The following is a 25,926-nucleotide window of genomic DNA, read 5'->3' on the forward strand; positions in this document are numbered from 1 at the left end:
CTTTCGCTTTTCAGTCTACCGTGTTTTTCCCAAACGCCAACCCTGCTTCTTCTTCTTCTGATTTCCTTTCTTATTCTTCTGCCACCCTCTGGATTAAGACTACAGGTGCCTCTGACAGCCATAAATCAAACAATGCGCACTCCTTTTTTTTAATGCTGAGTGTTAATCGCACGTTAAAAAAAATAACGGCGTTAAAAGGATGTTGCATTAACGCGTTAACTTTGACAGCCCTAGTTTTTAAGCAACTATTTGATCTTAAAATAACAGCTTCATTTTGACTGCACAGTGTCTTGTAATAGGCTGAATGGTGTCTGTCTCAGACACTCTGCCCCTATCACTGTCATGACTGTAGATCTGTTGTTCTTGTCTGGTGTTGTCTTGTGGGTTCTTGTATTTGATTTCCATGTCTTTGTATCTTGTCTTGTGTCTTGTTCTTCCATGCCCTCATGTGTCCTTTAAGTTCTCCTGTGTATTTTCCTATGTTCCCTCTGGCTCCCTCTGTCTATTGCTTTGTTCCCTTCATGTTCCCATGTGCTCCTCCCCTTCGTTATCTCACCTGTTGGTCCACCTCACCTGTTCCTCGTCTTGTCATCAGTGTCTGTATTTAGTCTCTGTGTTCCCTTCACTCCCTGTCTGGTCATTGCATTTGTCAGCTTCTGTCTTTGTCCATGCTCCAGTTCATGTGCCTGCTCCTGTCTGTTCCTTGTTCCCCCATGGTATGTGTTTTTGGATTTGAGTTTTGCATTTTGCTTTGTACTTTGTCTTGCTGTTTTTGGTTGCTACTTTGCCTCTCACCCCCGTTTTGTCTGCTTCTGTTTTTCGTGTCCAGCTTTACAATAAAGCTCGCTTTTTGTTTCCCCATATCCTTGTCTCTCGTATGCAACTGCATTTGGGTCCACCTTCCCATGGTCTTCCCTTTAATCCCCTGCCTGACAGAATGACCAGACCACGTAAAATGGACCCAGCAGATTTCAGTAAACAGCTCATGGTCATTGAGGAGAAACTGTGGGGAAATCTTGACACCAAGACAAATGTAAAAGAAACGCTACAGGTTTTAGCTGAGTTCAACAGGGACATATTTGATAGGCCTTGGTTGTGGGCAGTTCCATACGCTGTGGAGCTAATAACTGAAGTGGTTCTGTCAGGCAGGGGATTAAAGGGAAGACTATGGAAAGGGGAAGGTGGACCCAAATGCAGTTACATACGAGAGACAAGGATATGGGGAAACAAAAAGCGAGCTTTATTGTAAAGCTGAACACGAAAAACAGAAGCAGACAAAACAGGGGCAAGAGGCAAAGTAGCAAATGAAAGCAAGGCAAAGTAGCAACCAAAAACAGCGAGACAAAGTACAAACCAAATAGCACAAAGTTCAACTCAAAAGGCAAAATGCAAAACTCAAATCCAAAAACACATACCATGGGGGAACAAGGAACAGACAGGAGCAGGCGCATGGACAAATACAATGACCAGACAGGGAGTGAAGGGAACACAGAGACTAAATACACAGACACTGATGACAAGACGAGGAACAGGTGAGGTGGACCAACAGGTGAGATAACGAAGGGGAGGAGCACATGGGAACATGGAGGGAACAAAGCAATAGACAGAGGGAGCCAGAGGGAACATAGGAAAATACACAGGAGAACTTAAAGGACACATGAGGGCATGGAAGAACAAGACACAAGACAAGATACAAAGACATGGAAATCAAATACAAGAACCCACAAGACAACACCAGACAAGAACAACAGATCTACAGTCATGACAATCACTTATTTCTGCACTATGTAACTTCAGTGAGAGGGTAGGATCACAGTGTTACAAACATAGAAACATGTTAACTCCAACATACAAGTTGTCAAGACATTTCATTGTTCTAATGTAAAGAGATTTGTTTGTAGACAGCGCCTCTATTACATGTGGCAAATTGTTACAGACCTGGGATGTGTATTTATGACAGTGTTGTTTTACTCAAAAACTGGGGGGGTTACTTTCAAACAAACCACTCATCTTGTTTTTCAATATCGATTTCTAAAAATGTAATTAAATGACCTAAACATACACTAACCAAGAAATACAGTGATTAAAAAGATACATGAGAACTACAAATGAATAGATGTTAAATATAGTAGAATTTTCCCCTCCAATTGCCCATTCACTATCTGAACCGTCAGTTCCACTCAGCTCCACTATATTGTGGTGATATCACACACTTTTAGCTCTACCCACTAGATGGATAATAATGTATTTGCATTCAATTACAACGAAGCCTGGTCAGTTGAATCACCTGCTTTGGAGATTTTGTGGCAATCTGACTGAGCTTAAGTAGTGTACAGCATATCTGTGACATTAGTGGCATTTGAGTGTGTTGGTGGAATACCTGGTGATGGAAGGGAGCCACACACACATATAGAGTTTGAGGCTGCTGGGAGTGCAGGCAGTGTGTATCTAAGCCATCCAAGTACCTCAGCACATACACCTCTGAGCTGTACCTCTCCCTATAAGGAAACACCAGGGTCAGCACTCTCTGTCTTAATGCTGCTCCCCTCCCCCCCCCACACACATTCTCTCTCACACACACACACACACACACACACACACACACACACACACACACACACACATGCAAGCATGCATGCACACAAGCACGCACATATTAGGACAAGGACACACAGGAGGATAGATACACACCTTGCAGCAGCTAAATCCCCACATACAAAGTTATATTAAAGGAACAGTAAATCAATAAATCTATTCACCTTTTTTGCCAAGTCAGATACAGATCCAGAGATGAGCGGTAGACTTCCTGTCAAGCACTTCTACCCTTTAGCTAGCTTGTAGTTAAATCACTTTTCACGCCACAGCTGTTCCAAATCACATACTAATGTACTGCCAACAGCATACTCGATCAGTATATACTGCATACTGCCTCCTGAATGAACAATTTAACATGTTATACCCAGCAGAACACTGACGTATAATAAAGTGTATATACTTCATATGGTCTAAAGCTTGTAATATTTTCCAGTATCATTTTAGTCAAACTAGAGAAAAGGTGGAGGCCCAGTAGAGACTACTGTTTGTGGTTTACGTTTGATTGAAAGTATAAAGAATTAGGCAAAATAACTGTAGAGATCAAAGATGGACAGAGTGATGTTAGAAGCTACTGCTTGTTAGCTTTAAAGGTCCCATATTATACTGTTTTTCATCAATTTCACACAGCTGTCAGAAGTCCAACAACACGGTATTCGAAATGCATTGCCCCAAACCCATCCATGGTCCTGAATTTCAGCTGTCTAAAAGTCACTCAAGTGAGCTCTACTCAGAGCAGGCTGTTTCTGTGCCTGCAGCTTTAAATGTTAATGAGCTCCGTCTGTCAACACCTGCCTTGCCTGCTACACGCCCCTCTCAGTGAGAGCATGCATCTTACGTTAGTGGTAGCTTGCACTAACGTTTTACGGTGGATGTATTGCTATGGCTCGCCAACATGCTGTCATTCAACCAAACCAGTTTGACCCAGAATCGGACCCAGAAGGAGAGGATCCTGAAGAAATACAGACTCTGTGGCTGCAGCAGGACGTTTCAAAATGGTTAGTGTGTCTGAATAATGTTGGTTTGTTCATATGTGTTGTTACAGTTACTACCATGTAGCTAATGGCTAACAGCTAGCGAAAGCTGTGTTTGTCTCCAGCACAGTCTCCAAATTCTTGGACACTGTTCGCATCGTCTCTGTCTCCAGTCTGCACATGTTTCCAGACTTTTTACTGTGACAACCAAGCTCCATAGTAATATTATTAACATCAAACTCGCTTCAAACGCCATTGCATAGCAGACCAAAGTGGAGTTAACTAGTTAGCCGATTTCCAGCTGACTTCACCATACTCGTCGGCAACTGTAAATACTATCAAACCGCGGCGACACTTTTCGGTGGCTCAGGTGCAGTTGCTTGGTCCGGTATGGTTGAGAGACTGATCCTTTTACGAGGGTCAGTGTCAAGGCAAAGCCAGCTTTGTACTGACCCTCGTTAATGAAGTAGTCCGACGTGAGGTGGTTAGCACACACATACAAACTAACACGAATCGCAGCTGGCACGTTGTCATTAAAAATGAAACACAACCAAGGTCTCTTCTGTTGTTCTGTAGCTGGGACAGAATATAGGCACTGATGTTGATTTATACAACCAACAACAGAGCAATTTGCATGTCTAGCTCTGAGCGACAATGTTGCGGAACACTGCTGTCTCTCTGCTGGTCACACCGAACTTCACCTCGGGGATGAACGCCCCCCTCTCTGATATCTCCTATCACTGTGCAGAGGAGGCCGGCCTATGAAAATCTCTCTTTTCGTTACGTAACGAAAGGAGCAGATTCTGAACAGCCTGTAGGAGCACCGTTTTACCAGTGGGTCGGCTGCAGAGGCCTTGCAGGAATCATTTGTTTTCCTCATTCTGGGAGTTGGCAGGCTCAGGGAGGACCAGCTTATATATGTAGAGACCAGAGACAACGTGTTTTTTTTTATATGGGACCTTTAATAATGGTCTGTGTGATTCCCTGGTAAACACACCAAGCTCATCTGCTTCCTTTCCAGTCTCCTGCTGCTCCTGTTGGGGAATCTAGACCTATGGAGCAGCTCTTCGCTGCCAAAGCGTCTTATGCTCAGCAGAGTGGTCTTTTAACTCACTGCTGCACAACTGTGATAGCCTAACCTAACCTTACCAGCTTAACCCTTGGTGAATTTGTTTAGCTCACAATCCGCTGTATCAGCTCCGGTGCTGCGTTCTTGTGTAACAAACCAACCACAACCACAAAAAAACAGACACAGCCCATTAACAATACACAGTTATGTAATAGCATGCCAGCTAGTTAATTCTTGTCAGTGGACATGGGTTCCACTCATCTTCCCTCCTCTTGTGGTCCGGTGGACTACCAGGGCTACAAAAAGTTTTGTGAGATTTAGTTGCTTTTTTTTGACAGGGAGAAGGTGCCTATTAGATACTTAAATCAAACATCAATCTTTATTTGTATCATGCCAGTTCACAGAGAAAGAAGAGAGAAGGAGGACTTGTTGGATGTATTTAGCATGGAGGACCAGGAGCACAAAGCTGTTGAGACGTTTGTCATATTAAACAACATAGACGCAAGCCAATCAGAAGCAGAGTAGGGTGGGTCTTGCAAGAGGAACAATGACATCTATAATAGACTGACTGTATAAGATATGGACGTAGCTTCTTTGTCTCAAAAGTGTAACCAATGCGGAGGTGCCATAAACCAGCCTTTTTCGGGAGCAGGAGGCACCTCCACTGGATTATCTGCTAGGTTCAAGAAGACATGCATATCACTTTTGACATATTTTACACCAGCGAGGAATTTGTCCTGTCTTTAGTGTATGCACCTTATTTACCAAGAGAAATTCCTCGTTGGTATAAAATTCATCTTGACAATAAATCTCTTTCTGATTCCTGATTCTGATTTCTGGCATTCACTGATACATTGTCATTAGCTGCCATCCAAGACTGCCCAATTTATTTTATTTGAACAATTTTTGTCTTTTTTTTAAATTTTGTTGTGTACTCCACGATATATATGTATGGAATACACTGCCCAGTTCATTAGGTACACCTGTCCAGTGTAATAAAATCTATCATAACGGCTCTGCCATAAATGCTGTCTTTACAAATAATTTTAGGTTTCTTATTAACAACATGTTTATTTTGAGATTGCAGTATGCAGTGGTGTTGAACTGCAGTAAATTGAATGGTGATTCCATTCATAACATGAGAGGGTTATGCCACCCTTCAATAACATCCAGTGCAACACCATCACCTTAGATGAACTTGGTAATGAACATAAAATAGAATTAGTACCATTCTGACCATGCCTACAAAAACTCTTTCTAAGCTTCATGAAAGCAAAATTCATGGCAGTACTTGTTGTATTGGGTTGCATTACATTGCACAGGTATTCCCTAATGAAGAGGCCAGTGAGTAGATATGAGCCAACTGATGGCAGAATGACACGCTGTCTGATTTCCATGTTATTCACTGTGACGTAAATGACCTGTTTGGCCTCTCTTAATCAGCCAGTGTTATCAGAGGAGGTTTGTGAATGCACTCCATCCATCCATTTTCATCCGCTTATCCGGGGCCGGGTCGCGGGGGCAGCTGCCTGAGCAGGGACACCCAGACTTCCCTCTCCCCGGATACTGCCTCCAGCTCTTCCGGGAGGACCCCAAGGCGTTCCCAGGCCAGCTGGGCGACATAGTCACACCAGCGTGTCCTGGGTCTTCCTCGGGGTCTCCTCCCAGGAACACCTCCCGAGGGAGGCGTCCCGGGGGCATCCGAAACAGATGCCCGAGCCACCTCAGCTGGCTCCTCTCGATGTGGAGGAGCAGCGGCTCTACTCTGAGCTCCTCCCGGGTGACAGAGCTCTTCACCCTATCTCTAAGGGAGCGCCCTGCCACCCTGCGGAGGAAACTCATTTCGGCCGCTTGTATCCGGGATCTTATTCTTTCGGTCATGACCCAAAGTTCATGGCCATAGGTGAGGGTCGGAACGTAGATTGACTGGTAAATCAAGAGCTTCGCCTTTCGGCTCAGCTCTCTCTTCACCACGACGGACCGATACAAAGACCGCATTACTGCGGCCGCTGCACCGATCCGTCTGTCAATCTCACGCTCCATCCTTCCCTCACTCGTGAACAAGACCCCAAGATACTTAAACTCCTCCACTTGAGGCAGGAACTCTCCTCCCACCTGGAGGGAGCAGGCCACCTTTTTCCGGTCGAGAACCATGGCCTCGGATTTGGAGGTGCTGATTCTCATCCCAGCCGCTTCGCACTCGGCTACAAACCGCCCCAGGACATGCTGGAGGTCCCGGCTCAAAGGAGCCAACAAGACCACATCATCCGCGAAAAGCAGAGATGAGATCCATTGGCTCCCGAACCAGATCCCCTCCGGCCCGTGGCTGCGCCTAGAAATTCTGTCCATAAAAGTAATGAACAGAACCGGTGACAAAGGGCAGCCCTGCCGGAGTCCAACATGTACTGGGAACAGGTCTGACTTACTGCCGGCAATGCGAACCAAGCTCCTACTCCGGCAGTACAGGGACCGTACGGCCCTTAACAGAGGGCCCCCGACCCCGTACTCCCGGAGCACCCCCCACAGTATGCCACGAGGGACACGGTCGAATGCCTTCTCCAAGTCCACAAAACACATGTGGACTGGTTGGGCAAACTCCCATGAGCCCTCGAGCACCCTGCGGAGGGTATAGAGCTGGTCCAGTGTTCCATGGCCAGGACGGAAACCGCATTGTTCCTCCTGGATCCGAGGTTCGACTATCGGCCGAATTCTCCTCTCCAGTACCCTGGAATAGACTTTCCCGGGGAGGCTGAGGAGTGTGATCCCCCGATAGTTGGAACACACCCTCCGGTCCCCCTTTTTAAATAGGGGGACCACCACCCCGGTCTGCCAGTCCAGAGGCACTGTCCCCGACTGCCACGCGATGCTGCAGAGACGTGTCAGCCAAGACAGCCCCACAACATCCAGAGACTTGAGGTACTCAGGGCGGATCTCATCCACCCCCGGTGCTTTGCCACTGAGGAGCTTACGGACTACCTCAGTGACTTCGGCTTGGGTGATGGATGGGTCAACCTCTGAGTCCCCAGCCTCTGCTTCCTCTATGGAAGGCGTGTCAGCGGGATTGAGGAGATCCTCGAAGTATTCCTTCCACCGCCCGACGATGTCCCCAGTCGAGGTCAACAGCTCCCCACCTCCACTGTAAACAGTGTTGGTGGAGGACTGCTTCCCCCTCCTGAGGCGCCGGATGGTTTGCCAGAATTTCTTCGAGGCCGACCGGTAGTCCTCCTCCATGGCCTCCCCGAACTCTTCCCAGACCCGAGTCTTTGCTTCCGAGACTGCCTGTGCTGCCGCACGCTTGGCCTGCCGGTACCCGTCAGCTGCCTCAGGAGTCCCCCGGGCCAGCCAGGCCCGGTAGGACTCCTTCTTCAGCTTGACAGCAACCCTTACTTCCGGGGTCCATCACCGGGTTCGGGGATTGCCGCCGCGACAGGCACCGGAGACCTTACGGCCACAGCTCCGGACAGCCGCGTCAACAATGGAGGTGGAGAACATGGTCCATTCGGACTCAATGTCCCCAGCCTCCCTCGGGATCTGGTCAAAGCTCTCCCGGAGGTGGGAGTTAAAGATCTCCCTGGCAGAGGGTTCTGCCAGACGTTCCCAGCAGACCCTCACGATACGTTTGGGTCTGCCAGGTCTGTCCAGCTTCCTCCCCCGCCAGCGGATCCAACTCACCACCAGGTGGTGATCAGTTGACAGCTCAGCCCCTCTCTTCACCCGAGTGTCCAAGACATACGGCCGGAGGTCAGATGACACGACCACAAAGTCGATCATTGATCTCCGGCCTAGGGTGTCCTGGTGCCACGTGCACAAATGGACACCCTTATGCTTGAACATGGTGTTTGTTATGGACAAACTGTGACTAGCACAGAAGTCCAGCAACAAAACACCACTCGGGTTCAGATCGGGGAGGCCGTTCCTCCCAATCACACCCCTCCAGGTAACACTGTCATCGCCCACGTGGGCGTTGAAGTCCCCCAGGAGAACGACGGAGTCCCCGGTTGGAGCACTCTCCAGTACCCCTCCCAGGGACTCCAAGAAGGCCGGGTACTCTGCACCGCTGTTCGGCCCATAAGCCGAGACAACGGTGAGAGTCCTATCCCCGACCCGAAGGCGCAGGGAAACGACCCTCTCGTTCACCGGGGAGAACTCCAACACATGGTGGCTGAGCTGGGGGGCTATAAGCAAGCCCACACCAGCTCGCCGCCTCTCGCCGCGGGCAACTCCAGAGTAGAAGAGAGTCCAGCCTCTCTCAAGGAGTTGGGTTCCAGAGCCCAGGCTGTGCGTGGAGGTGAGCCCGACTATTTCTAGCCGGTACCGCTCAACCTCCCGCACCAGCTCAGGCTCTTTCCCCCCCAGTGAGGTGACATTCCATGTCCCCATGGCTAGAGTCACCATCCGGGGACCGGGCCGCCGGGGCCCCCGCCCACGACCGCCACCCATATCCCTCTGCACCGGCCCCTTCTGAACCCTCCCGCGAGTGGTGAGCCCACGGGAGGGAATGCACTGTCTATTTTAATCAACCACTGAACTAGTCACTGTATTATCCCCACTCAACTAAGGGTTGTTGAGTTAGGAGGAACTTTGTAAAATGTCTACAACAAATGTACTACTTTTTGGGCCTAGTTGTTATCACTTTATTGGTGCATTAAACCTGGTGTCTGCTTGTTCCACTGATGTACATGTTTATTTGCATATAGAGCGGGAAAGTGAGATTCAATCAGAAGTAATCACTGGAGACACATGTTGAGACACATGTTCACCCCAGGTATGAATTTACAGGCCTACAGCTGTCCACTAAGAACAGTCAGGGCGGATGGTAATACAAGGTCTGAATTCCCTCTTCTGTTCTATTAGGGGAGAAAAGGAAGAAGAGAGGAGAGTGTCATGCTGCAGAGGGCACAACTCTTGTTGAGATGGTAATAGACAGTGAATGATAGTACAGTATTCATCTCTCACAGACATAAAGGACTTTTTTTGCCGCAATTTAAATGCACCTAACAGGATAATTATCTCCAGCAATTGTTTGTCTCCATGAACCAACTCCTACAATTTGTGAAACTTTCTTACTGACTTGAAGAGTGAATTATAACATGCACCCATGTTAGACTGACTGAAAGCAACAACTTCATTTCGTCAAACTGAAAACAACATTAATAATAGTAACTGCAAACCCACACCCACAGACACATCATTCCTTTATATCTGTCGTGTCTGTCACTTTGAATCAGACATGACATGAGGGGGGTGGGGGGGACAGAAAGAAAGAGAGACAGACAGAGACAGCAGCATCCACACCATTGTACATACAACAGAGATGCGAAATAATGATAATAATCAAAGAAGTGGTATCAATAGAAAGAAAATTAGATAAGATTCCAGAAAGAGAGGGAGGACAATGTGTCCTAAAGAAAGAACAAAAGGAATCAGAACGCCCAGAGAAACATAAATGCACCACTTGTTAGTGTATGTGAACAGACAGCCAACTCAGCCATAAATAAAGCTCAGCTGAGGCTAACCAGGACTTACAAAAGGCACAGGATCACAAGAATAATGGAAACACCAGGTGAATAGGGTCTCATTTCGGTATATCTAAATCACTTTCAAGTATGAGATGGATGCAACATGTTGCAAACAATGAGGTCTACGTTGAGGCTAAATTGTGGGTAGAAGGCTTGCGTAAAGCAAAAGATGCATAGAAAAGAAGGGATTAGGTGATGAAAGGAACACAGCTGATTGGATCAGCTGGCAGGGAAGGCCAATGGGCAGATCCATTGAACCACAACATTTGGTGTGCATGATCTGGGAATTGAGCTTGGGATTTCATGAAACTGTCCACGACTATTCCCTGCATTCAAAATCTTGGCTCATAGAATTGAAGGAAGTCATCGTTGCAGAGATGACAACTCTGACATGTGGCAAGACGGATATCTGTTTGGGTTGAGGGAGCAACCAAAGACAATGGTAGACCCCAATAGAAAAAGCATGGCAAGACTTTATCATAATTATCATTAATAAATAATATATCTATAACTAGATAACCTGAGGTATCATAGTTATTTAACTGTTAAAGGGACAGTGTGTAATATATCAAGTATTTAGTGCCATCTAGCTGTGAGGTTCTACATTGCAACACTCTTTTGCTCACCCCTCCCGTTCTGAAGACGTTGGAGACGTTCCAGAAGCTACGGTGGCCTTGACGGACAAGAAACTCATTTTCAAAATATGGACTCTTTCCCAACAGCGTCGAGTATTTCTACTGATTCAAGTAATAAGGTAAAGATGTAGTTAGTTATTAAGGCTATAAAAAAATATAAAACTCGCTGAGCTTCCTCTCAGTTCCGCAGTCAAGCTAGCTCTGAGCGAAAACGCGCTTAGCCTTACTACGTAGTACCACGTAGTGCTTTGTGTCCCGCTTGGCAGTCCATAGTTTTTTTAAAACCGGAAAGACATGGCGGCCTCCATAGAACTTGCCCGTGCTATGTATATTCAGATAGGTAATTCTTCCCTCAGGAGGATAAGTCAGATTGTTGGCAGAGGTAATTGTACACCAATGAGGACTTACTTATGAACGAATACGTTGATTTAACCCTTGTGCCCTCCTTAAAAAAACTTCCTCTAACCACCTTCGTGGCAAAAATGTACACGCACAAAATCTGCCATAAAATACACATACATCAATATTTTCTCTGCTTTTTTTTTTGCTTGAATCCCTTAACCAACTTGTTCTCTGATCAAAATGATTAAATATTTAATAATTTTCAGGATTTTAACCCTCTAAATGCCAGTTTGATTATTTGAATAATCAATTATATTTAAAAAAAAAAAACCACAAAAAATGTATTATTTTCTATATAATAAGTAGTAGCCTTATGGTGCTTTGGTGGTGATTAGAGTCTTGGATATGTCAAAGATTACCAACAAAATTGATTTGATTGCATCAGTATTTTTTATGTAGTAACAAATACTCCCTCTAACCACCTTCGTGGCAAAAATGTACACACACAAAATCTGCCATAAAATCCTCATACATCAATATTTTTTTCTGCTTTTTTTGCTTGAATCTCTTAATCAACTTGTTCCCTGATCAAAATAATCAAATATTCATTAATTTTCAGGATTTTAACCCTTTAAATGCCAGTTATATTATAATTATCTATAAAAAAACCCACAAAAAATGTATTATTTTTCATATAATAAGTAGTAGGCTGATGGGGCTTTGGTGGTGATTAGAGTCTTTGATATATCAAAGATTACCAATAAAATTGATTTGATTGCATTAGTATATTTTATGAAGTAACAAATACTCCCTCTAACCACCTTCCTGGCCAAAAATGCCCCATTGACTTCCATTAAAACCACATTTTTTAATCTCACTACCATTACAGTATAAAACCATGCATTCTGTAATGTCAGCATGCCATTTTGAAGAAAAGTAGTTATATTTGACATTTTTGATGTATTTCACCAGATTGAACCATTTTCCCATTGTAGGCCGATGCATGAAATTCTTGTATTTTTGCCAGTTATATTATGGAGCCAGGTGACTTCCAGGGCCCAGTGTGTGTGTGTGTGTGTGTGTGTGTGTGTGTGTGAAATGTTTTTAAATCAACATCTGATGCATCAGTGTGAACTCTTATTGTGGAAACTGCAACAACTTTGGAAATTTAGACAACAAAAAACAAAATAGAACATATGAAATATGAACAAAATATGAAATATAAACAGAAATATCCAGGCATTGAATATACGATAGTGGATAATGGATAGTGTGTGTGTGTGTGTGTGTGTGTGTGTTTGTGTGTGTGTGTGTGCTTGTGTGTGTGTGTGTGCTTGTGTGTGTGTGTGTGTGTGTGTGTGTGTGTGTGTGTGTGTGTGTGTAATCTGAGGGTTAAATGAAATAAAAGTTTACAGCTGCTGTTGAAATATCAAAGTTATTGTTTCTTCTTCTTCTTCTGGACAGAAAGGAGGTTTCAAAGTGTGTGTGTGTGTGTGTGGTCCTGCAGCATGTGACATAGTGTTCCCTACAAATGCACACTTGGTGGTGGAAGACCTATTTTTCAGGCCTCTGCACAACCAGCACACACCTCTCCTTCTAGTGGAGCTGGTCAATGGCGCTGTCAGGATGAGAAGTCCCATGTATGCCCGAATCTCTTGGGCATCCACGTCACTCCATCCTGACACTGAATGCCTCCCGTATAAGTTTGTCATTTGCAAAATGAGCTGGATCAGGTCAGGAGTGAAGAAAAGGTCAAAAGATGATGCTACATTATGGATTCTTGATATTGCATCTCCCATGGGCCCTGGCACCATGCCGGTGGGTGCCTGCATGTAGCACAGAGTCTCAGCATGAGATGGAGACCACACTTGCCCGTCCACTGACTTTTAGGATGGACAGGATCCTCAGTGCCCGCTTCACTCTCAGAGGATGGGTCAGAGGCACTCACAGACGTGGAAGACTCCAGTGAGCCTTCTGTGTCAGACTCCCCCTCGAAGATCGTGGTTTCCCCTGATGAACCCTGCAGCTCGCTGTCAGATAAAGGCTGCATGACCATTTCTAATGCCTCTTCTCTTCTGAAATGCCTTTTCATTTTTGCATCCTCTCTGCTCACTGATGAAATGACCCCTCAGACAAGTTGCATGTTTATCTTTGGCTGTGAAAGCAGCCAGGTGCATAAACACACTAACCGTTGTTTTTGCTTTGTTTTTGAGAACAGCAAAGCATGTTTTCACTCAAGCACCTTTTCAAAGACACATGAAACAGATTCCTCAAAAGATGACCTTTTTTCACCGCTGAAGTGATCAGTGCATGCTTACAGATTCTCACACACACACACACACACACCCACACACACCACACCACACACACACACACACTCACTCTCACTCTCTCTCACTTTCTCTCTCACACACACACACAGAAAGACACACACACACACACACACACACACACACACACACACACACACACACACACACACACACACACATGCACACACACACACACACACACACACACACACAGGGCCCTGGTAGTCACCCGGCTCCATAATATAACTGGCAAAAATACAAGAATTTCATGCATCGGGCTACAATGGGAAAATGGTCGAATCTGGTGAAATACATCAAAAATGTCAAATATCACTAGTTTTCTTCAAAATGGCATACTGACATTACAGAATTCATGGTTTTATATTGTAATGGTAGTGAGATTAAAAAATGTGGTTTTAATGGAAGTCAATGGGGCATTTTTTGCCACGAAGGTGGTAAGAGGGAGTATCTGTTACTACATAAAATATACTAATGCAATCAAATCAATTTTGTTGGTAATCTTTGATGTATCAAAGACTCTAATCACCACTAAAGCCCCATCAGCCTACTACTTATTATATGGAAAATAATACATTTTTTGTGGTTTTTTTTAAATAAATAATTAGTAATTCAAATAATAAAACTGGCATTTAAAGGGTTAAAATCCTGAAAATTATTGAATATTTGATCATTTTGATCAGGGAACAAGTTGGTTAAGGGATTCAAGCAAAAAAAAAAGCAGAAAAAAATATCAATGTATGAGTATTTTATGGCAGATTTTGTGTGTGTACATTTTTGCCACGAAGGTGGTTAGAGGGTGCAAAATGCATTACAGGAAAATAAAAGACATGTAAGAGTAAAAGACACTGGATTTCAAAAATTTGACTAAAAAGAAGAGTTCCTACAAAAATCCATGCCACAAGCTGTAACACAGCCAAAATGATCGCTAAATCAAAAAAAAAAGTTGAGAAAAATGTACAAAAATGCCCGAGGAGGGCACAAGGGTTAAGTTAATAAGTTACTTAAATCCTTACACACTGTCCCTTTAACAAACAGTAAAATACTATATAAACAATTTATTAAGCAATTATAAAGGTTTATAGCATCAGTTGTAACTTTATAATTGCCATCCAAATAATGTTTATATACTCTACAGTGCATAATAAACATTTACAAAATATAACTTGCAACGTTACAATAAACAGTTGCTGAATAAATAGTTTAGAACATTTAGTGGTAGATGTACAAGAAAAAGACCTGATTCCACCAGAACCAGTCCAGGTTTTGTCTGCCTCAGTGAAGACCATCTTTGACCACCATGTGACTGACTCTCCTGCTGCCGTCTAGGTTGAAGCTGATTTAACACAAGAAGGGCCAGAATCACAAAACTAATGGAACTGCTAGAGTGGTCATTTTGATCGCTAGATTTCAAACTTAATAATTTGTTATAAATACCCAATTCAGAGAGAAGTGCATATATTGTGTGAGGATATCTTTCAAAAAGTCAATACAGGTATATAAACTTACAGAAGTAGTAAATGCTGGGGCAGCGGAGTCGAGCGGACCTGCATCAACCGCGAATGAATCTCGCTGATCCCTCTCCGATGAAAGTGGTTGTTCTCTGACAATAGACAATGATAGTTGTCAAACAACCAGGATGCATCCGCAGACAATCTTTACAGTCAGTATGACTACCTGTGGCTGAAATAGCCTTTCGTGTTATTTATACACAAAACATTTCGAATGGAAATACTGACCCTTTTAAGAAAAGTCATGTACCAGCAGCATTGTAGTGTTTGATTCATTACAATGCTGCACATTTGAAGGAGGTCAAAATGACCCTTCTCGAGTTATTGATGCTAGCCTACTGTAACTGGCCTGTGTGATGTGGATTTTCAGTGCATTCAAATATGTGGGCTTTAGTTGATTATTCAGCCTAGTTTCTATTAGTCGAAATTGTGTACATACTATACAGTTGGGCAAATTTCCTTTTTGGTGCATAGTCCATTCATACTGGAACAATGACTTGATTAGGAATTTGAATGACTCCTTTGTTAAGTGTTGATGAGCTCTTTTGTCCCATAATGCAATACGTCAAACAAAGATACTGGACACTGCTGGAAAACCTAAAATAAAATAATGCCAACCCATAAAACCTAATATCTATAAATAGCAGCTCCAGACAATATAGACAGACTAATTAATTCCAAGGAAAACAGTTTTGCCTTGCCATTGGTGACATTTCCCTATTTGTTATTTGAGTATTTCCCTGAAGTTGCTGCTTGATTGCTGTTGGACAGCGTATATATTTCATTACTGTCTCCTAACAAAGAAAATATGTCAATTTCTTATATACTAACAGCCAAAAGTGCACTGTCACTACCCTGCCAAGATAGGTCAGATTACGCAAAAACAGATTGCCATGGAACTTGGATGGAGGCTGGGTCTCAGCCCAGAACTTTTAGTACAGATCCAGGTAGAGGACAGATCCAAGAAATTTTTCTCACTTTCATCATGTAAAGTCCCCATGAAACAGAAGGCGGAGTGTTCAGCTCAGCATTGTTTACGTGTTTCCTGATTAAGCAGTCAGATAGGGAGAGACTGGTCGAGCATATGAACTGTTGTTTGTTTATGTATAGCCAATAGCCAAGAGTGAGTGCAGAATGTGAATTACTGACTGACTGTGTGCTCCCAGTGAACCTGGCCTATTAAGTGATAAGAAGTTCAGCCGAACATGGCTGCAAACAACGGCTGCCAGTTTGCTGACAGTGATTACAGTATCAAGGTAGGTCTCTTCACAGGTTTAGCTCCTAGCGTAACATTAGTCAGCTAAAAGAACTGCTGACTAAACTCCATAAACCATCTTGGTACAGGATTCTCTGTTATCAAACAGCCCGCAGTTGGTCATGGAATTTGTTTTTAGTCCTGACACCGGCAGTGATCACTTATAACTTTATTCACTGATGAGTGGATGGCATGATATTATTAGTTTAAATTTGTTGGTTCAAACTTAGACAAACACACATCACAGTTTGCTTTACAGGGAGAAGACATGACTGGATTTTGATATAAAAATGAAAATAAACACATTTTAAAAAAAATGGGGCATATATTATTAAATACAGAATATGCATAATGTGACCGTGTATGAGATCTTAAATGATTTAGTAGGCATTTATAATTTCAGCTCAACCTTTACATTGTTTCTCTTTTTCTCAACCTAATATCTATCGACATCACAACAGAGACTATCGTTCCGTCTGCATTGGTTTGTTGTTCAAGTGGTTGTCTGTTTAAATTAGCTTAAATCATGGTTTAAAGGTGATGGGTGTCTTTAGAATGATACAGGTATTAAGTTTGACATTGGATTAGGCTTTGTTGAATGGAAGGACACTGTTGGGCTTTGGCAGATGCATCTGCTCTATTGAGTGCCATTTTGGTTTCTAATGAAAGACAAAGCTGGGTCAGTTTCCAGTCTCTACCAACTAGATCTGCTGCAGAGGGTCTGTTACAGACGGTGCAATAATACACTACACTATGCTTCAGATCGGACCTTGTAATTATACTGCTGATGGTAAATACTGCTCAATCTGATCATGAAACAGTGATTAAGGGTCAAAGAGCAACTTCTGCCTCCAGCCCGTGCTGCTGCTATCTTTTCAAGGTCAGTGTCAGTGTGTGTGTGTGTGTGTGTGTGTGTGTGTGTGTGTGTGTGTGTGTGAGAGAGAGAGAGAGAAAGAGAGAAGGATTATGCTTATGGGATAGTGGCAACCTGCTGAGGAGGCTGAATAGAAAAGTGGAGAGGAAGAAGGAGAGAAGGAGAGACTACTGCAGTGCGTCTGAGCAGGGAGAGAGAACTTGAGAGAATATTGAATCTCTCTGTCTCAGTTTCTTCATCTGCTGCTGCCCAAACTATTTTTGGAAAGCTGTAAGAAATGGCTGTCTTATAATTGTGTCACCCTTTGAGCCTCTAACAAAAAATAGTCTCCTGAGATACCAAAAATAGCAATGAGAGAGTAAAAGAATGAAAAACAAATTGAGTTGAAAAGTTAAAGCTTTCAAATGATGACAGCTGTGCAGTCTAATCATCTGCAGTTAGGAGAACATTTCACTTTTACCTCAAAATAGATCAAACTGTAAATAAGGGCACATCTGCACTGCACTGTTTGGGTTATGTAAGTCTGTGTGTGTGCCTGAGAGGGAGGGGGCACGTGCTGTATCACAGTGGGAGTGGCGTTGTAGAGTGTACTATAACACGACATCACCTCATCCATCTGGCCTCTGCTCACACACACACACACACACACACACACACACACACACACCTCTCTCTGACTCTGAGAGCATGTGCAGGACAGAGGAGGGTGAGAAAAATAAAAAAAGATAAAGACCTTGTTGGAAGCTGTACAACATCAGACGAGAGGGGGGAAAGGAAGAAGCTGAAGAATACAGAGAGAAAAAGGAGATTGTTGTCTCTGTATTGTGTTAACTAATACTAAGGTCCTTTGAGGCAAGTCTTGTCACCTGGCAGCCAACTTGGCAATGCCCCCAGGCTTGTTTGGGCTAACAAGTCTAAAGTCTAAATGAATGGGGAGAGAGCCATAACTTTGCGTTCAGTGGTCACTGGGACATGAAAACTGCATGTGTAGAATCACCATAAAAATGTTTATAATTCTTTTTTTTAAATAAAATAAATAAAAACAGTTAAAAAGTTTGATGACTTTGCTCCAAAGAAGTCAGGACACCAACTTCTTTTATGGATCAATACATCCATCGATACAGCCAATCAGGTATAGTAAAGTTCTTGTAACTTATCATTTACCTTCACTGCCCTGCGATGGCCCTCAATGGTAACTCAAGCTTTTAATAACTTTTCATGTCAAAGGTGTTAAAATCAACCTGACAAAATCCATCAGGTAAACACTTCAGGAACAACACGTGTACATCAGAAAAAGTGAGCACAAAATTCGAAATGGTGGACTTGAGGTAGATGGATTTGTGCGCTTAATTTTATGCATGTAGCTTAAACCAGCCACTGTTGTAAGAAGTGGAGAAAATATGTATTTTCTGTTGCCACTTGGTGACCTATAGCTTTAAAATAATACTGACTTTATGTTTGGGGCTGACCATGTGCAGTGGAGTTACAGCAATTTCCTTTTTCGTGATGCCATATCAGCATTGGCCAGGCCCCTTAACGAAAACTCCAAATATTCACAAAACAGCATCATCAAGGTCTTATGTGTTCTCCTACTATGTTTGAGGCAGCTTTGGTCAACAGACCAGGACAAATTCATCACTTAAGATTACCCTGACAAAATGTAAAGTCAGTCGGGTTAAAGCTGTAGGACGAGTCTGTTAAAGTAGCTATAACAAGTGCAAAAATCCTTAAAATACATTACCAAGATGATTAAAATTTTGTGAATAAGTTTCATGAGTTTTTGAGCAAGTTAAAGCCCTCAAAATAACTATATATTTGCATAGATAATAATCAAAACAATTCCAATATGACCTTGGCCTTAAAGCTGTAGAAGTAGTTCATTCTAATACAATATTTGCAAATCCCTAAAGATGAGTGGAAAAAATGTAAATGGATGACTTGCTGCTGGGTTGAGACAGTGGTACCAAGAGACTTTTTAGTAGATGTAGGAGTGATGTGTGCACCTCATACCTTTAAGGTAAACTAGACACAGGATCTGTTGTAAGAACTATAAAAAAGGAATTTACTTTTGCCTCTAAGTGGTGCTATGACTGTAACCAAATGTTGGCATATCAATCAACATGTGAAGTTTGGGGCAGATTTGATCATGTATAGAGAAATGACAACAACATCCTGTTTCATGGTGAATCATCAACTTGCACAACGCCATGGCCAAGGCTACTGCCACAACCACATCCTTTGATGAAAACCCAAGCCTTTGATAACTTTTTTTCAGAAAGGTGTCAAAATTGACCTGACAAAGACTGAAGGGGTAAAGCTGTGGGAGGAGTTTCTTAAAACAAGAAACAAGAACAAGAACAAGTACAAGTACAAAATCACCAAATTTGAGCACTAAATTCTACATGGACAATAAAATAAACAGGATCATTTTTCCTGTGGGGTTAAGTTCCTAGCATCATAAGACTTTTTTTTTAATCCTGTAATTACAACGTCATTTGATGCACTGGGGCCCAACAATATGCTTTTGCAAAAAAAAAATGATATCGTGAAAAAGCCATAGTAAAGATATAGATAATGTTTGTTTGAGCGTCAAAGCCCCAGCAAATTGACTCTTTTCATGGTCATTATTTGAGCCATTCAGTCTAATAAAATTGAAAAAGTCTAGAAGAGCTGCAAGATTAAATTATTTTATGATTAAGTTAGCTGGGCACTAAACCGAAAGTTAGGGTTAGAAGTCTGTAGTGCACAGCTCTATGGGCCCCACAACACGGAAGATCCAGGTAATATAATAGGTGGGAAGTCGAGCCTTTTTGGCTTCATGTGTACGTACACTACATGTGATGGATGTGCAAAGTTTCATGCCTTTTTGAGCATGTTGAGCCCATCAAAAATTCAATTTTATAGTCAAAAAAATAGGTAGGAATAATAATCTACCATAATAATAATTCTTTGCATTTCAAGAGAGTCCCTGCACCATTTTGTGCCCAGGCCATAATAACTCCTTCAATTTCAATGGGGTCCTGGCCCCATTTGTGCTTGTGCCCTAAATTCAAGATATTAATCAGCATTATCCAAAGAGAGATGAAACCAAGACTGTTTCTGAGAAGGGGTGAAAAAAACCCCACATCTGCACTGCTAAAACATGTAACATGGAGTCACAAAAATAGCACAGATATATAAAAAAAAAATAGCTCAGTGTGCTAAATACTGGAATAATGCTGATTTACAAGTCGTTGGGCAAAGTGGATAGAAGTGCTCTAAAACTTCAATTATCCTTCCAAAACATTTTAGGTTTAATTAGCTTTAGCTACTGTATAGTAAAAACTGTATCTGCTAAACTGTGCACGACACCATGTTACTCCAATACTCCTACACATAAAATACACTCACTGTGTGTCACTTAAGACTGTGGTCTGAATAACAGTACTTGACCAATAACAAAGAGTGTGACTGTAAGGGCTAAAAATGCTATGGGTCATTTGTAGTGATACAAAGCCCTCCATGGTTATACATATAGTATATCACAGTCATTTGTAATCGTGAATAGTGGAATAGTGTAACATTGATTCTTTATGAGCTTAATGAACACTTAAAGCATGGTGTCTTACAGAGTCTGTATGTCATGACACAGGCTGCAGGGTTGTTGAATGAGAGTGGAGAGGATGAGGGCAGAATAGAAAAGAACAAAGACAAGGTGACCCCCTGAACACTGGGTCAGAGCCATGTTTATTTTCACCTTAGCCTGCATGTCAGTGCTGCTGCTGGAAATGTGTCAAGATAGCAAAAAATTTGCTTGTGTGCGCGCTTCCACACACATGTAAAAAGTATATGTGCTATCATGTGCTGTGTGTTTGCAGTTGTGTCAAAATAAGACTAATATAATTGTTTCATTGTGTGTGTGTGTGTGTGTGTGTGTGTGCGTGTGTGTGTGCGTGTGTGTGTGTGTGTGTGTGTGCGCGTGTGTGTGTGTGTGTGTGTGTGTGTGTGTGTGTGTGTGTGTGTGTGTGTGTTTTCTGCCAGCAGGTAAAGATTTATAAGGTGGTACAAGATGAGTCTGCAGGATTCTCAACCGTTATGCCTTTTTAATGAAATGGAGGAAGTGAGACAGGTCAATACACTGAGCTGCTTTTAATCCAAACTGCAGACAAAACTGGAACAGGACAGAATTCTTAAATAGAAAGTCTGGAGGAAGTGTGTGTCGGTGTGTAACAGCTTAAAACTGCAGTCCCCCAGTGTACTTGATTTTGTGTATGTCAGATGTCAGACAAGATAAAGAAACCTGCTAAATAAATAGTTGTAATGTGAGCAAATTAATACAAGTTACAGGACATGTAGGGCAGTATTATGGAAGCAAATTTGTACCATAATTCAAATTAAAATGCATTTAAAGAAATGCTTTTTCATTTTAAGAATGTAGCTGCATTTTTTGACTCATAAATAAAATTATTAATAAATCATCCAAATTGCATTTTCATTTTCTTCCTCAAGACTGCTCATTTTGTAACTTAATTCAAATGATAAAGAAAAGGACATTTAAGATTTAATATTCAAAAGATGACCCAGCAAATAGGTACCAAAATTCAATTTGAAATGTCAAATTTGAAAATTAAAATGCATTAGCAGAAATGCTTTTTCATTTCAAAGTCAGAGCTGCATTTTTTGACTCATAAATAAAATTAGTAATAAATCATCCAAATTGCATTTCATTTTCTTCTTCAAGACTGCTTATTATGTAACTTAATTCAAATGATAAGGAAAAGGACATTTAAGATATAATTTTCAAAAGATGACCCAGCAAATAGGTACCAAAATTCAATTTGAAATGTCAAATTTGAAAATTAAAATGCATTAGCCGAAATGCTTTCTCATTTCAAAGTCAGAGCTGCATTTTTGATTCATAAATAAAATTAGTAATAAATCATCCAGATTGCATTTTCATTTTCTTCTTCAAAACTGCTCATTTTGTTACACAAAGACAAAGAAAACTGCTTTTTCGTTTTGAAGCCCTCCCCCCGCAAAAAAAGGTCCAAAATTCAATTTGAATTCGCAATCCCAAGCGGCGCAGGAGAGTGACGTCAGCGGCCTCTCTTCTTCTTCAGCCCCCAGTCTGAACGACCGTGCTACGCATCTACGTTAGGGGGCGGCGGTGTGCTTATTTGACACTGGAGCAAGAGAAGGGACAAGAGGAGAGTGTGAAGGCTGTGTTGGTAGCATAGACTGTGGTACATGTTTTCAGAAACAGCGGGGAAATCACCACCATGTCCAGTTCTGTACTGCGGTCAAGCCAGCCATGGTTCGCGTTTGCTTGGTTAAATCAGCCGCACATTTTTTTTCCAGTGCGAAATTCTCTAACATTTACGGTGATCGTAATGAAGCTGCTCTGAAGAGCTGCTGTCAGTGACGGTGGGTCAGACTGCAGACTCACAGTCAGACCCATGAAACACACACGGTACTTTACAGTCAGTATTCCCGGTAATAAACTGAAGGTATCAGCTCGACCGTATGTCGACGTCGCCCCCATATTGGATGTGGCAGCTCAGCCCCGTGAACTAATACAAGTCAATGGAGTGAACTTTATAAAGCTTCTTCTACAAAGTGCTATAATCTAATGTCTCTCTCTCTCCCACACCCACGCACCTGCAGCGGGTCACAAAATCACCGGCCGCTTTATAGCCTGGAGCCCCGCCTTTCCGAAACCCCGCTGTTCCTAACATAGACTTCAATTCATCGTAATGGCGGGGTTTCCCTTTTTTTCAAAGACCCCGCTATTCCGAAAAGTCTATTGGGGAAACCCCTCCATTCCGAAAACCCCCCATTCCGAACGGACACAATCAGAAAGGAAACGGAGGCTGCACATTTATCCTTTTTTATTTTGTGGGTTAAAACGGATCATGTGGCTGATTAACCGCAAAACAAGCCTACTTCATATTAATGACATAACGCTCATTATGCTTCAGCTGGACAAATGGCTGTGTTGAATTGACATTATTTTATCATGCTTAATATCCGAAATTGTATGAAAATTGCTCCAATGCGTTATACCGATCTTCGGACATATTCAGGCACAGCCTGATATGGGTTCTGAGCAAAGGAATGTCTGTTTTCTCCCCCGGTCTGTTGTCAGCAGGAGCGGGGGCTGCAGGCTCGCGCCTGGGTGAAGTGGGCTCAAGCCAGAGTTCAGCCGAGAGAGAAAAAATGTGTATTTCTTTTGCTTTGTGGGAGATCTCCCACAACAGAGTGGATGAGAAAGCAAGGGGGACAGATCTGCCCAGCAAACATCAGAACGCAGAGTGCAGCCTTTGTCTGTGACCTGGTTCAGCACCCTGGACAGCTGCCTGCGTAACTGGATGTGGGAATTTGATGCATTTGAAGCCACGACATTTGGTTTAGAAACGTCATATATGATAACATTGTTTCGAGTCGTAAACAGTTCTGTAAGTGGAAGAAATAAGAATCAATTAGGCTATTAGTGTTAGTCCTTCTTCATATAAAGTTGTGTTACAGTCGCACAGCTGGAGACCGCTAACAAAGTTAGAGACAAGAGAGACATGAATGAAATCCCGCGAAATGATGTGCGGTCAATATGACCGCTTATGGCTGAAATAGGGAAAACAAATCACATTTTCTTTTCCTTTTGTGTAATTTATATAAAAAACTATTCTCAATTAAAATACAGACACTTTTAGAAAATGGTTAGAAGTCTGTAATGTTTGCATTTTCTTCACATTGCAGATTGATAACTTAATTGTGATAATGTTCAAAGTTATTATTATTATTATTATTATTGTTATTATTTCTCATACACACACACAGCAAGTATCATGGTACTGTGCTAGGTATGGTTCTTGGTGCTTGGAGCAATGTTGTTGTTGTGGCATTCATGCCAATAAAGCGAATTTGAAATGAATTGAATTAATAAACCTTTAGATTCTTGCCTATAGACTGATAAGTGTTGTGTTTACAAATGAGCAATACATCAAGATTTCTTGAGATTTGTATTGTCAATGGGAATTTAAATTTAAATGTCAGGCGATGTTTTCTTCATGGAAATTATTTTTCGGGCAAACAATTATAAGAGAGAGAGGGAGCGCGGACGGGGGATCGTTGTGTGACAGCGGAGCGGAGGGTCAGCAGCTGGATTTTGCACGCACGTCAGTATTATTAGCAGGTGTTTAAGGTTTATTGCGTTTGCGGACATTATTACATTCAATGTAATAATGTAACAGCCTTTGCGTGCGCACAGTTTGCGTGTGTAGGCCCGTGGTCATGATAATCCGTCTATGGCTATAAGAGATGGATACACAATCAATTTCATGTAGTTTTTATTGAATCAAAAATACATAGGTAGCCTATTGTCTTCTCCTCTGCTTTTTTTTTTTTTTTTCAAAGACAAACTGAGCAGCACTGCTCAATCCACGCAATCCGCTCCAGCTCCACCCGCCCAGCGCTCCTCCGAGTGCCGACAGGACTGCCAGCTCTCCGGCGCCCCGGAGCGTGGCTTCCCCGTGCACACCCCCTCCTACTCTGACTTTGTCCGTGTTACAATAAACACTCCATGCATCCAGCTACAGCCTCCTGTCCGCTTCTGGGTCTCACCTTTGCTAAAGACACCTAACATTAACAGATCAAAACAGAGTAAACGGCAGCTATCCGACATCAGATCCACGCTCCTGCCTGCCCTAGCCAGCCCCCACACACCGGCCTATCGCCTGCGCAGCCGCGCGGGAGGGGACAGGAGAGACCCCGGTGCCGCTGCAGAGGAGCCGTGGACTGCGATGACTCTGAGCAGCATGTGAATTACAATATAATCTATTTCTCGCCTTTCCCCCGATGATCTGAATAAGTCGCTAAATTTGTCGCTAGTCGCTTTTTCGAAATAATGTCGCTTAGAGGGTCTGAAAAGTCGCTAAGTCTAGTGAGACAGTCGCCATGTTGGCAACACTGAAGAAGAGAGGCCGCTGACGTCACTCTCCTGCGCCGCTTGGGATTGCGAATTCAAATTGAATTTTGGACCTTTTTTTGCGGGGGGAGGGCTTCAAAACGAAAAAGCAGTTTTCTTTGTCTTTGTGTAACAAAATGAGCAGTCTTGAAGAAGAAAATGAAAATGCAATCTGGATTATTTATTACTAATTTTATTTATGAGTCAAAAATGCAGCTCTGACTTTGAAATGAGAAAGCATTTCGGCCAATGCATTTTAATTTTCAAATTTGACATTTCAAATTGAATTTTGGTACCTATTTGCTGGGCCATCTTTTGAAAATTATATCTTAAATGTCCTTTTCCTTATCATTTGAATTAAGTTACATAATAAGCAGTCTTGAAGAAGAAAATGAAAATGCAATTTGGATGATTTATTACTAATTTTATTTATGAGTCAAAAAATGCAGCTCTGACTTTGAAATGAAAAAGCATTTCTGCTAATGCATTTTAATTTTCAAATTTGACATTTCAAATTGAATTTTGGTACCTATTTGCTGGGCCATCTTTTGAATATTAAATCTTAAATGTCCTTTTCTTCATCATTTGAATTAAGTTACAAAATGAGCAGTCTTGAAGAAGAAAATGAAAATGCAATTTGGATGATTTATTAATAATTTTATTTATGAGTCAAAAAATGCAGCTACATTCTTAAAATGAAAAAGCATTTCTGTAAATGCATTTTAATTTGAATTATGGTACAAATAAGCTTCCATACTGTATTAGGTGTTTGGTAAATTGGTTGAATTTGATTAAATGTCCAACTTTTGGAAACAAAGGGTTATTGCAGGACTGTAATCAAGAAGCAATCAAACATGGCAGTGACCAGCCTGTTCCTTACTTCAAA

The 25,926-nt window shown here is 42.3% G+C and overlaps 1 protein-coding gene across 3 annotated transcripts in view; it reads right to left on the bottom strand.

The window, feature by feature from the left end:
• tjp2b (tight junction protein 2b (zona occludens 2)) overlaps nucleotides 1-25,926 on the bottom strand; it is a 266,330-nt gene that overhangs the window by 180,275 nt on the left and 60,129 nt on the right. Inside the window, exons 1-2 of one of the 3 annotated variants that reach the window (XM_030417300.1) lie at nucleotides 14,971-15,058; nucleotides 2,381-2,498 (exon numbers count right to left, since the gene is read on the bottom strand). The exons of 1 other annotated variant lie outside the window; for it this stretch is intronic. In XM_030417300.1, the coding sequence (XP_030273160.1) occupies nucleotides 2,381-2,498; nucleotides 14,971-15,014 (162 nt within the window). In that variant the 5' untranslated portion in view covers nucleotides 15,015-15,058. Of the gene's footprint in view, nucleotides 1-2,380; nucleotides 2,499-14,970; nucleotides 15,059-25,926 lie in introns of those variants that run through there. One more of the 3 variants, XM_030417306.1, reaches the window with a different exon arrangement.

The sequence above is a fragment of the Sparus aurata genome, chromosome 5, assembly GCF_900880675.1.
Source record: "Sparus aurata chromosome 5, fSpaAur1.1, whole genome shotgun sequence".
Taxonomy (NCBI): domain Eukaryota; kingdom Metazoa; phylum Chordata; class Actinopteri; order Spariformes; family Sparidae; genus Sparus; species Sparus aurata.